This window comes from Terrapene carolina, unplaced genomic scaffold, assembly GCF_002925995.2.
Source record: "Terrapene carolina triunguis isolate 2854851 unplaced genomic scaffold, T_m_triunguis-2.0 Scaffold229, whole genome shotgun sequence".
NCBI lineage: Eukaryota > Metazoa > Chordata > Testudines > Emydidae > Terrapene > Terrapene triunguis.
Window position 1 is genome coordinate 1395924 of NW_020664580.1, and position 14138 is coordinate 1410061.

General features: G+C 41.7%; 1 protein-coding gene across 3 annotated transcripts in view; it reads left to right on the forward strand.

The window, feature by feature from the left end:
- Positions 1 to 14138, forward strand: part of COL15A1 (collagen type XV alpha 1 chain) — a 69466-nt gene that overhangs the window by 26776 nt on the left and 28552 nt on the right. For 2 of the 3 annotated variants that reach the window (XM_026656367.2, XM_026656366.2), the window contains exons 8-11: positions 4920 to 4973; positions 5055 to 5114; positions 8769 to 8837; positions 9252 to 9293. In XM_026656367.2, the coding sequence (XP_026512152.1) occupies positions 4920 to 4973; positions 5055 to 5114; positions 8769 to 8837; positions 9252 to 9293 (225 nt within the window). The remainder of the gene's footprint in view (positions 1 to 4919; positions 4974 to 5054; positions 5115 to 8768; positions 8838 to 9251; positions 9294 to 14138) is intronic. The other variant, XM_026656368.2, reaches the window with a different exon arrangement.

Below are 14138 nucleotides of genomic sequence, written 5' to 3' on the forward strand. Positions count from 1 at the left end.
AATCCCTGTTGGAGTCTTTGGGCACTGCAATGTAAACAACCATCTAATCGAGCATTTTGTAGGAGCATTTTTGGTTCCTACAAAACTGACGTCAGGATGAAATGATATCAAAAACCCATTTAATTTTTGTAATAGAAAATTCTAACACTACATACAGTGTACAGCACTGACTGTTTTGCCCAGGCAATATTGAGAGTTACTGCCTCAAAGAAAAATAATATTCTTGGGTTTGACGTGGTGACACTCAATGAAGAGTGACACTCTTAAATCATTCAGTATGCAGAAAAGCTGCTGAAAGTCTTCGTCTGAATCTGTCTGTTCTGTGCAAGCAGTATAGACATTGTTGCGTGGAAAAGGTCAGCCTTTAGGTTGACCAGTGCTATGCATCACCCCAGACTCCCACTGATTCTGGAGTCTACATTGCTCACTCAAAGAAGGGATCAATATACAGAAGTCAACTTTCCCTCAAAACCCAACAGTGTTCCTACCTGAGCACCAGTTATTGGAGGAGTATAGAGCAGTTCTACAAACCACCACTAGGTGGCCCATTGGTTCTGAACCCTGACATCAGAGGAAAAAACATCCAGACTACACAGGTTTCTAATTTTACCTATTTTATTGCCTGAACAGCTAAACAAAAACATAATATAAATTACATATGAACAAATCAAATTTGAATAAGGTGGGTTTCTAGAATCATCAAATTATGAGATTGGTTAAACCACCTCAAATAAACCAACAATTCCTTACACGCTCTATGTAACTTGAGAAGACAGTGATCTTTTTAGCTATCAGCCCCCAGAGTAACAGAACATTGTCAATTTCAGTGCCATTTTATATATTTATGTTCCAACAAAATATGTGATACAGAGTGTGGGGGTGGGGAGTGTCAAATCACTCGCTGACTGAAGCTAATTTTGAGACTACAGCTCTGATTCCAATTAAGGCAGCCTGCCCAAATTACTGGTGGTTAGGAAATAGCTAGTCTCCTTATCCCACAATAAAAAGTGATAAAAGAAACATTCAAGATGACACCACTCGTTACATTTAAAATACAAATGACAAATTTAGGTGAAGATTAAAGATTAAACATATAACTCCTTTTGAAACTTGTATTAAGGCAAAGTTACAATACAATATTAACATGGTATGTCATATATTTCTTATTCAGGATCAGGTTAATTTTCAAAGAACCTGGCTAAAGATTCTGGCTTGCTGGCTGGGGAGTCCTCCTCTGAGTTTGCTAGAAAGGGTGACCAAATTTATAAGTACCTATCCTCTTTTTGGTGCATCTCTTGTGTACGTACTTTATGTGAAAGCTTTTCCATTGCAAGGACTGTACCACAATTCCATAGGAGGAAGAGTCACATTTTTCCAACATGAAGTCTAGCTGCTAACAATAAAAAGAAATGAATTTGTTGTTCTCTTTAAAATGCAGATCCTTTACTGGAGCATTAAGCAAGCAGGTCAGGGATCTCTAGGAAACCAGCCAGCATTTTGTCATACAATGAATCTCTTTAATAATTTCCTCCCAAAACCATCTAATTCTTGAGTGCAATCACACATGTGCAAGTATCTTTCCATGCTACTCCTCCATAAGAGCACCTCTCTCATAGCACAAATATGATGGTGCTTAGCTGGAGTCAGTTGTCATCTATACAGTAGTTTATAAAAACATTCCTTATGGGCCACACAAATCGAAGATGTATATCCCATTTCCTATATGGAGACACTCTTATCCAGATCAATTTCTTTGTCCAAATCCCTCTCCCATCTTTTCATCTGGGTTGTTTTCCTAACATCTTTGTCAGTCAAATTTGTATGTATCTCAGAAATTAAACCCTTTGTTCCAGCTTGTTCCTCTTCCAATGTGGCTAAATGTCTAGAAAGAGCTGCCTCATATCCAGATTCCACAATAAAATGTTTGACTTGTAAATACTGAAAATGTGGGATCTTTATATTATTACATACCTCTTGGTATGATTTCAAATCAGGACCCAGGAGCAACTGTTGATATTGAATGATCCTGGCTCTTCCCCACAACAAATAGTCCTTTGATATTTTTAGGGATACATTCCTAATTATTATTTAAATTAGCTAAGGAAGAGGGGCTCGGCAACAGGAATTTAGAAAATTTGTCTAAAACTGGTAAGGTGGTCTGGATGAATGGGTGATTATATTTTTTATTTTTGGCGACAACCCCTAATGCATGATATATAAGCCTGTGTGATCTTTAGATAGCACAGTTGTTAATGTAGGGCTGTTAGGTATTGGAGGAACTACTCTCGAGGTACCTGTGGCACCCCATATTCACCACTGTCATATAATTATGATATATTTTGTACAAAGTATGCCTTGTGAGATATCATTCTAACAGTCTTGATCTGTTAGACATTAATATCTCGTTGGATTGTATGTGCTGTTGTCGTATGTGAAGCTATGAAGTTTGGCTATGTATGTGCTACTGAAACATGTTGTGAGGTTGAGAACACCCATAAGCAGCCATTCAGGTACAACAATAAAAAGGCCAAACAATGTTAATGGCTTATTGAGGAAATATACACAATCCCAAGGATTACCCCAGGAACTGTGTACAATAGAAACCTTTCAGAGATAGCACTACACAATGTTAACTTTTTGACCCAAGTCACAGCAAAAGAGCTTTCCAGCAAGTGGGAAGAAGATATAAAGGGGGGAAATGACATCATGATGGTACCTCACTCTTCCTACAACAACACACCTGAAAGTATCGGAGGAAAAAGACTGAACTGGGTGGGAAGTGTTGGTCCCAGACAGGAAAGAAAGAAGCCTGCCTGTGTATGTAAAAGCTAACCTGCTTGTACTATCTAACTGGGTGAGACACTGCTTGATTCAAATACTAACTAGTACATTAGGCTTAGATTGTGGTTTTGTTTTATTTCTTATGGTAATCTACTTTGACCTGTTTGCTATCACTTAAGAGCTATCTTTCTGCAGTTAATAAATCTATTTTATATTTTACCTAAAACACTGTTTGAAGTGTTGTTTGAAGTGCACAGGGGATAAATCTCAGCTCATGAACAAGAGTTGGTGCACGTCCACTTTCCTTTGTAGAAGTGGCGGACTGGGTAATAAATTCATATTGGTCGGGTTTTGACCAGGGCAGGACAGTATAACTCTGGGGTCTTAGGCTAGGGAGCTGAGAGTATTTTGGTTGTAGTTTCTCTATGTGGGTTCATGAGTGGCTGGCCAGAGCATTTATGAACACAGCTGGGTGTGGCCCCTGGCTATGGATGTTGGTGTGAGTGCAAGCTTGGAGGGCTTTGCAGCTTGTCACAATGTCACAGTGCAAGAGGGAACCCAGATTGGTGAGAGAGAGAGCTCAACTGTATCTCAGTTCCAGATGGCACCCCGGGGCCATCACAGCACCATTCTCAGATTCTGTGGGTTCTGTCCACACACACACACACACACACTTTTGCACTCAAACACACACACTCACTCACTACCAGCCACTTGCTGGAGTTAAAAACATTTGCACGAATGCTAAGGCAGAGGTGTCCTTCTGCTAATACAAATTGGAAAAGAAAAGAAAATCCAAAAGTTGCTACATATACAGAATGGTGGTGGTTACTCTTGAGGTTTCATTCAGCCTGGTGGAAAAGGTTAGCCTGTGGTCTTCTCAACTCTGCTGTTTTATGTGGATGGACTTGTTGCTGGCTAGAGGTTTTTACTTGTGGAAGTTGACACTTAGAAGTTGCATGTTGCTGGACTCCTACAGCTGGGAGTGTGGAGGAAGCATGGGTTTCTTTGTCAGGCATGATGACATCACCTGGCCAGTGTTCAGCAATCACCAGCAGCCATGGTCACTGGGGTCCAATTAGGTCACCTTTATGTAAACAAAGATTCCCCCCATTCCAGTAGTTTTGCACTTGGAAAGTCCACAGATCGAAAAATATATCCAGTCACGAGGTCTATGGGTTTTTTTGAGACATTTGAGGTCAGTCTAGACATTTTTTTAATCACTCTAAAAAGTCCCCACTCAAAAATAATTTAAAAAATGCAAGACTAGCAGAAAGTTGGCATAGAAATCATAGGAAAAGACCAATCACACATTCACTCAGGCAGAGAGAGACAGTTCCTCTTCTTAGAGTAGCAGCCGTGTTAGTCTGTATCCGCAAAAAGAACAGGAGTACTTGTGGCACCTTAGAGACTAAATTTGTTAGGGTACGTCTACACTTACCGGAGGGTCCGGCGGCAGGCAATCGATGTTCTGGGATCGATTTATCGCGTCTGGTTAAGACGCGATAAATCGATCCCGGAAGTGCCCCGGATCGATCCCGGAAGTGCTCGCCGTCGACGCCGGTACTCCAACTCGGCGAGTGGAGTACGCGGCATCGACGGGGGAGCCTTCCTGCCGCGTCTGGACCCACGGTAAGTTCGGACTAAGGTACTTCGAATTCAGCTACGTTATTAACGTAGCTGAATTTGCGTACCTTAGTCCGAAGTGGGGGGGTAGTGTAGACCAGGCCATAGTCTCTAAGGTGCCACAAGTACTCCTGTTCTTTTAGTTCCTGTTCTATAGACCGATGCTTATAAGTTCCCCTTTATACTTTGGTACTTGGCAGCTCAGCTTTGAACATTTTGGACACACAAAATCTGGGTGAAATTTAGACTTTGACAGTGAGAGCAAAGAACCTTGTCCTCCAAAGATCACAATCTTGGGGTTCCGTTTTTATATGCAGGCCTATCTGCTTCACATCTGTACTCTCAGAATAGTTGCTGAAAGGAATTAGTCTGCAGACAGGGAACCTCTTTTAAAAACACATCGATGTGCTTTCAAAATAACCAAAACATGAGTCACTATCATGTTCAATATAGAAAATTTTACATTTTGCTCCTTTTCTCAGCTAATCACGCTCTTTCTATTTTCTCTCCAGGGACCAGTAGGACCTTCTGGACCTAAGGGAGAACTTGGTATTCCTGGACGACCTGTACGTGTTAGGGTCTTTCAGATGGAATAAAAATAGCAGTTTACTTCTGTACAGACACTAAAATATTTCTCTTCATTTCAGGGCCGCCCAGGATTGAATGGACTGAAAGGTGTAAAAGGTGAACGGGGTGTAACATTATATGTAAGTTCTGCAGTGGTACTGAAATTCATTGTAAACAAGAATATAATCCCGTGTCGAGGCTAATAGATATGAATCTATTCTAGGAATAAAAACAGCTTGCAATACCTAGAAATGCTAACATGATCATTCTGTTTCTCCTGATAAATAATAATAATTCAGCCACAATTTCTGTAATCCTAACTCCAGTTGAGCAGTACGTACTTGTGTGAGTAGTTCTATTGACTTCAGTGAGATACTCACGTAAGTGCTACTCATAGTAAGTAAGTGTGGCTCAGTTAGGCCCATCTTGGGCTTCATCTTTCAAACACTTCCTACCTGGTAGTGCTTGCTACCACAAGTTGTCGGGGGGACACTACAAACACTACACAGATAATAAGTGTGTGCAGGATTGAGCCCTATAGGATTTGCATGCTAAATATTCTACAGTTGTTGAATTCAAAAATGCTTTTGAGCTTGATAAACAAAAATCCTGATTCTGCAATCCTGATTGACACTGGGTAGCACTCGTGCAAGTAGTCTGTCAGCAAGTGCTACTCAGCTTAAGTAAAAGTTCCAGAATAGCATTTTCCATTTCCATACAACATCTGGCATAGTAATTCGTATCAGAGTTCTTGTACCATTTTAGGACGTGTCTATGCTAGAAAAATTAGTACTGGTACATGTATTACTTTAGTACCAACAACAGTGCAGCTACTTCAGTACTATGCTATTAGGGAAGACAAGGTGCAGGTAGTCCCACCACACATACACACACTCTGAGCTCTGTGTACACCAGCACAGTACACTGTTGCTTTACTAGAGAAATCAGTACCAATATTGTACAAAAGACCTTATATGATTAAGTTCACATCAGAAATAGTGTCCTGGTTCATTACACTGTTGGTGGAATCTGTTATATTTCAATTGACTGTATTTTAAATGAGTTCTATTGTATTTATGAAGTGCCCTTCTGGAGTGGCTTGTTTAAAAAATATTCCGCACCAGGTTGAAATCACAAGTGTGAATCCTGCACAATAGATATGAGGGCAGATTATGTTAATGTCTTTGCTCGTCAAAAAGAAGACAGAGAAGTGACTTGATTAGTGTACCTTCCTGGGGAGAAAATACCAGGTACTAAAGAGCTTTTTCATCAAGCAAAGAAATGCAAAACAAGAACCAGTTGCTGGAAGCTGAAGCCAGACAAATTCAAATTAGAAATTAGGCACAAATCTCTTACAGTGAGAGTGATTAACAGACTACCAAAGGGAAGTGTTGGATTCTCCATCTCTTGAAATCTTTGTCAAGACTGGATGCCTTTCTGGAAGACATCCTTTAGCTAAGCATAAGTTAATGGGCTCAATACAGGGGTTACTGGGTGAAATTCTATGGCCTGTGATATATAGGAGATCAGACTACATGACCTAATAGTCCCTTCTGGCTTTAAATTCTATGAATTTGTTCCATTTCTATCAGATGAGAGAATCTCATTACCAGGTGCAACTGTTCTAAATAATTTGAGTTCTCATGTGTTAGCCAACGTAATCAAAGTGTGGTTCATTTAGATGGAAAGAGAAGTCAGCTAGAGCAGCAGACAGGTTCAGAATCTCTGCCCTCTCCTCCTCTTCCCGCATTCATCCATTATGCCCCTCTGTACCCCTGCTTACAGCCTGTATTATGTTCTCTGCTTAGACCCCTAATGAAGAGTGTTATTCCAGTGTAGCAGTGCTAGCAGGGAGCTGGGGGTGGGGATCCGTCAGGGACCAGTAAGGGTACGTCTTCACTTACATCCGGGTCCGGATGTAAGCAATCGGTTTTCTGAGTTCGATTTATCGCGTCTGGTTAAGACGCGATAAATCGATCCTGGGTCGATCCCGGAAGTGCCCTGGATCGATCCCGGAAGTGCTCGCCGTCGACGCTGGTACTCCAGCTCGGCGAGCGGAGTACGCAGCATCGACGGGGGAGCCTTCCTGCCGCGTCTGGACTGCGGTAACTTCGGACTAAGGTACTTCGAATTCAGCTACGTTATTAACGTAGCTGAATTTGCGTACCTTAGTCCGAAGTGGAGGGGTTAGTGTAGACCAAGCCCCAGTGTATGGACACAGGGCCTCCACATGGATATAGCATTCAATGTTATAGGTTGGGCTAGATTCCACATTCAGTTATGGTGGTGTAAATCCAGAATAAATCCATTGATGTCAGTGCAGTAGCCCATTGTTAATAGTGCAGTTCCTGAGTGTGTAGTGTGCGGACTGTAGCCAATGATTTTAGTTTATTATTCATTTATTGTGTAATGTTATGATTAATATGTGATATTACATATATTCATTTTATGTTAATTAGAATGAATTTGTAGGATTATAAAAGTCTAAAATTGATCAGTATTTAAAGGAACCAAGTATTAGACATAAGTAAGACAAGCTAAAACACAAAAACCCATAGGTTGAGGCCTGCAAGACTTTAGCTTAGCTATTTTAGGCCTTGGAGACATGAAGTAATAACTCAAGCCAGTGACCAAAAAATAACTCAGTGCCCTAAAATTATGGAAAAAGGGGTACCTAGTGGTAATATTGTGCAAAATTACCCAAAAGATTACTATTAGATCATAAAAATACTGTAAAGGTGTCTCTGTTTCTGACATGTGTCTTTAAACCATGGAATACAGATTGTGCGTCAATGCTAATAAAAACAAAGGTAACTTACACAGTCTATAGAAAACTGGGGTCACTTAAGTTTCCAGGGAACACAGACCAATAAAAGAAAAGAGGGTTGACACTTTTATGAACATGCACAGAATGTAGATAAAAACAGAATCACATTATAAAAAGGGATGCCCAAAATGGGAAAATTGAGCTCCCTATGGGAGACTCCAGCAGGAATCATCCCTCTACTAATGATCAAGCATGAGAGACCCATCAAACCCTAACACTATTGTTAAGAATGTAAGTATAACTATGTTTGTAACTTGTGCATAGGTCTGTATAGAATTTCTATATGCTTGGGTAATCAGAACTTACTTATAAACTAAACTAAACTTTGTACTGGTAAATGTATGTGTGGTCACTACCCTTGGTCTTTATGTGTTCCTAAAAACTCTAACTCTAAAGCAAGTAGCAAAGGTAACTTTCACGCTGTTAAGCTTAAAACTGTAGCTGTCAGAGCCAAACCCACGGTGGCATAATACCACATTACAAAATTCACTTTAAATAACATAAAAGGCTACATGACTGAATGGTTCAGAATCTCTCTCCTTAGGGCAAGGATTTATGTTACAGATGTTCTGCATTTAAATGTCCAGTTGTCTGAATGGCATTTGAACAATGCAATTTGTAATTGTATATGTCTCAGCAGTTTGGATAATCCAAAGAGAGAGTTTTCTGGGGAACAAATGGAGCTTTTTTTATATAATTCTGTGGTTGGTTGGTTGGTTTGTTCTGAAAGCAAAAGCCTTGGGCAATTCTCCTGTCTATTAAATATTGTGGGTCAAATCTTAGAATCCACATTTTCTTTTTACAGGTAAAAATTTGTACATGCAAGAAAATGCTCAACCTCCCTTCAGGCCAGTTAGCACAAGGCTCCATGTTCAAATTGGCCCATGCCCTTTTTCTGTCAGCTGGCACTGCAGTCTGAAAGGTTCTAACTAATAAATGTCTTTTCCCCCTTGTTTTGCCTTCCCAGGGTCCTCCTGGCTTGCCTGGGCCCCCGGGGCCCCCTGGACCTCCAGGGGCTGTAATTCACATCAAAGGAGTAAGTACCTAGAGGGATTATTTGTTGGTCTGTGGGGCCCTGCTGCCATTGCAGTAGTGCACAGCTCTTGAAATCGGTTGTAAGGTGAAACCTTGAAATTGTTTCAGATCGCACAGGTTTGCAGGCAGATTTCCAGCTTGCGTATATAGGACAGAACCTCCTGACCACAGATGTTGAAAGCACTCTTATTTAAGGGGTTTGCCCCATCCACAAAGGCCAACACCTGCTGGCAGAGCCACACCATGCAAGAGCATTCTTAACATATGACCCAGAAAATCCATTCAGGATGAGGAGATTTTTGTGTTGTGGGCGGGTCCTTTGCCTGTCATCTTCTATTAAATCTGAATATTTAGTTGCTATATCATTATCATCATCTTTATTTACTGAATTCATTTTCCTCCACATTTTGAATAGACAGTTTTCCCAATTTCTCCCAGACCCCACTGCAAAATGCCAGTAAGTTATATACAGACCCTGCTTTTACCAAATTACATTGATATATGTAAGTGCATGGCCATGAGAACAAGTGACACAAACATAGCTCTGTGCACGTTTTAGCTCTCTTCAATCTCTACTTCTGCTTTGCCATCTGCCTTGGTAATGTCATATGTCCAATGTACACGATGAAGTAGGACCAAGACTTTAAGATAACAGAGTATTTTATATTCTCAACGATGAATGCCTTGTAGAATGCATGAGAGGTATAAACAACATTGTAAACTTTTGGCTTAAAGCTTTGTAACATTGTTATTTTGTTAGTCGAACAAAGTTTAGAGACAAAGGGAGTTTAAAAAAAATAAGAATTGTCCTTGGAAAGATGTGTTTCTACTGATTTTTTTAAACGAGGTGGGAGGAACTTTTATTTCTTTTACTGCTTGTACAATACCTCTCAGTCCACAATCAGAATAAAATTGTCTAGTCTCTTTGAATGCCAGGACACGCAGAGCATACATCAAACAAACAAACAAAAAATCTTCTTTTGCCCTACTTAGGCTTACATTCCAATTGTTCCATTCACATGCTATGACATCTTGCTCAAGTCACCCAGAACTGTGAACCAGTGCGTTACTTGTTCTGTCTCAGCAAGAGTGAGCTTTGCTGTTGCCGAGCTGTGTGCCAGCTCCTGGACACACCAGCTTGTCTGCTTTGCGAGCAAAATTTTCAGGACTCTGCCAGTCTAAACCTTGCCTTGCAGGTAACAGTGAACACCAATTCCCAAGTTACGTCTCCTTGCAGTGTCCAGTCCCTCTCACTGGACAGTCGCAGAAGTTAAGTTTGCTGCCTGCAAAGAGACAGAGTCCTCATCAACCGGTTAGGTTAGCGGAAGACTCATGCTTCACTTTCATAACCAGCACTGAGATGGTTTTGTTTTTCAGTTTATTAACAAAGAACACAGGTTTGAGTGATTTCAGGTAAGAGAGAAAGAGACATGAAAGGTTACAAACAAAACAAACCACAGTTTCTAGTGACTAAAACTAACTTCAAGTTACAGTCTTTGTCTAAGCAGGTTTCTCACCTATAATCAGTTCCCAGAGACTTCAATCCACTTGTTTGAAGGATCCATCTTTCTCTATTTCAAGAGTTCTGCCCTCAGATGATGGATGCCCAAATGACTTTCTGTTTCTGCTTTTATTTCCCAAAGTCCATGGTCTCTCTTTCAAGGGTACAGCCTCCATCCCCTGTTAAGATTGTTCCATTGTGTGATCATCTCTCCGACTTGCTAGTTTGGTGGCTCTGTTTACCTTATATGTAAATGCAGTACCATTGTTTCTGTCCTCGCCTTGCTCAATTTACACTGGAGAGACAGTCAAGCAGGTGAAACAACATTCCTTTGTCTAGAACAGACTAGGCTTATGCACTGCTTGCCAGACACATTTGAAGAAGATATTTCTATCGCACATCTATAATTCTTTACACTCTGCCCATACTTACACCAGGCAGTAATATTAATGACCAGCGTGATACCAGTTTGCATACGACACCTTTAGGTGACACTGTAACAAGTTGAGCACTCACCGCCGCGGTGCCTCCTGTGGGTCGTCTGGGAATTAGCTCAGTTCCAGCCTCGGAGCGCCCCCTTCTGGCTGGTGTCTCTCCTGCCTCAGGCCCCGTGTCCCTCCCAGACCCCAGTGCCCTCTTATCTTGGGGCTCTGCCCCACAGCAGTCCCCATGCTCTGGGTGTCCCCTCCCAGAGGACCCCCCCCCAACCCTCTCTGCCCACTTTGCCTCAGTGGCTACTGCCAGTCATCATCTAGCCCCCTTTCTCTGAGGCAGACTGCAGTCTGTAATGGCCGGGCCACTCATCACTGGCAAGGAGGTTGGACCAGCTGCCTCTGCCTATCCCTGGGCTGCACCTCTGCAGCCCCAGTACCTACTTAGCCTTTAACAAGACCTCAGCCTGGGGAGTTGCCAGGCTGGAGCTCCCCAGCTCCTCTTGCTTTCCCCAGCACTGTTCTGCCCCAGGTACCCTTTGCTCCGAGGCAGCTAGGTCCTTCCCACTCCAAGGCTGTAGTGAGACTGACTCAGCTCCTCCCTTAGCCCTTCTTATACTGGCCCAGCTGGGCCCTGATTGGCTGCCTCAAGCCTGCTCATAGTTGGCTCCCTGGGGCAGCCCTTTCCCAGGGCTGTTTTTAACCCCTCCCAATCCAGAGCGGGTGACTACCCCGCTACAGACACCTTTTAGAATCAGATTGACAACAGTGGGTTGGGGCAACGAGTGTATCAGGCCTGATGTGAGTTACACTATGGTGTGCCCTCTGCCAGCTGGCACTGAGGGGTTCCCTGGGTCACACATGCCAACTGTTATTGCCTCATAAAACTCAAGGAGTGACATCCTGGCCCCACTGAAGTCAATTGCAAACCTTCCATTGACTTCAATGGGGCTGGGATTTCACCCAGGATGTCTGGGAGCTGATGTGGCACTAAGGTTTAGAGGACCTCAGAGGCTTTTTGTTTAGTAAATCACAGAAATTACCTCTCGTAATAAACTGTGAACAGGCCTGAGTCACACTAGAGCTTTCCTAAAGGCCATATTGTGGCATATAGTCACTGGGCTGAGTAGGTGAGCAATGGGAGACATGGGAAAGGATTGTGCCTCAGGGTATTTCTACACTGCAGTTAAACACTGGTGGCTGACTCTGCTCACAGGGCTTGGGCTATTTAATTCATAGAATCATAGAATATCAGGGTTGGAAGGGACCTCAGGAAGTCATCTAGTCCAACTCCCTGCTCAAAGCAGGACCAATCCCCAGACAGATTTTTACCCCAGTTCCCTAAATGGCCCCCTCAAGGACTGAACTCATAACCCTGGGTTTAGCAGGCCAGTGCGCAAACCACTGAGCTATCCCTCCCTGCCAAATAATACCTCCTAGCACTTATATAATGCTTTTCATCAGTGAATCTTAAAGCACTTTACCAAGGAGATCACTATCATTATTCTCATTTTACAGATGGAGAAACTGAGGCACAAGGTCACCCAACAGGCTAGTAGCAGAGTCAGGAATAGAACCCAGGTCTCGTAAGTCTCACTCCAGCACTCAATCCACTAGGCCACACTGCTTTAAATTGAGGTGTAGACATTCGGGCTGGGCCTCTGGGACCGTCCCCCATCCTGGAGTCCCAGAGGCCTGGGCTCCAGCCTGAGCCCAAACGTCTACAGTGCAATTAAACAGCTCCATAGCCCAAGCCCCACAAGCCCGAGTCAGCTGATACGGATGTTTAACTGCAGTGTAGACATATTGTTAGAGAGCCATTATGCCCCCCCCATCAGCCTGATGTGCAGGAGGGCTGCATCATCCATCTGCTACAGTACATCATATTATAACTCAACACTTTACAGTGGGTCCAGTTCTCATTTCACTTACCCCAGTTTACTTAGGTTGATTTTGACTTAGGAGAGACTCCAGATCTATATTGGTATAAATACAATGAGAATCAGTATCAATAAGTATAAAATAAGAAAATAATCTCTCTTCTGCCTTTAAAGAAAAATATATTTACTGGTTTTATAACCCGTTCCATATTAACTTTACTTATGAACTCAGACACAGAAAAATGACCACAAGATGTTTTTACGTTTCTATGAGGCTTTAACTTTTTGTTTTAGGAATTTTATTCTTATCTCTTTCATTCCATCCATAAATTCTCCATCTTACGTATAACTTTCTTATAAGAAATTATTTTCATTAGATCTGCTAGGAATTGCTCTACGGATTGGCCAACTTTCTCACCAATGCCTCGCAATTATTTTCTGTGCAACCGTTAAAATGAAAGATACCCACTTAGAGAGCAAGAATAGTTCATTCTCACAGAGGTTAAAAATCAGTGAACAGTAGCAAGAAAATATTTTAATTGCACTAATGACTGCCCAGATAAAAGAAATTTGTGGTTCTAAGTGCCTCTTCATGCATCTTAATATGCAAGATAGCTTTGCCCTACATTTGTGAATGACATAAAACTGCCCCAATTTGTACATACAAATACTCCACTCTACACATCTGTATAAGTGAGTATTCGTAAGGAACCATGGACTGAATCCTGCAAGCATTCCTCATGCGAATAGACCCACTGAAGTTAACTCCTAACAGTGAGTGTTGCAGGATTGGATCTTTTCATGCAGCAGCTGCACGGTGGAATTTTTAATATGTGACTAGGATGCAATTCATATTAATAGTAATAATTAGCATTATGTAATGTTTTATCCATTGAAAGCATTGTACCAACATTAATTAATCCTCTCAATATCTTTAGGAGGTAGGTTATTTTGTCCCTGTTTTACAGACAGGCAATAAGTTCCACAGCAGGAATAGAATTAGGGAGTTCCTGGCTCCCAGTCTCGTGCTTGGATCACACTTTTCTTTCTCTCAAGTGCCTTTTATGCACCTGGAAGCTGCAGATAAGCATCCATTGATTTGTGTTAATAGTTGATGAAAAGCACTGCAACCACAATCTGTTATCTTAAAAATCAAATTCTGCTCTCATTTGCACTGATGAAAATCCAGAGTAATTCTAGTGACTTGAATTGAGTTACCCTGGATTTATACTAGCATAACTGAATGCAGAATTTGGTTAATGTTGCAAAAATGCATCTTTTACAGCCCACTGAAAGCATGCTGCATGTTGAAGAATGCACAATACTGAATAAGTCTTAACTGGCTAATATTTGGACATTGGCAAATTGACTAATACAGCTTAAACTATTAATTATATGTACTGTGATAGCACACAAAAGCTCCAGCCAGAATCAGGGCCCTATTATGCTAACTGCTGTATAAGTATAAGATAATTTGTATAGATAATATT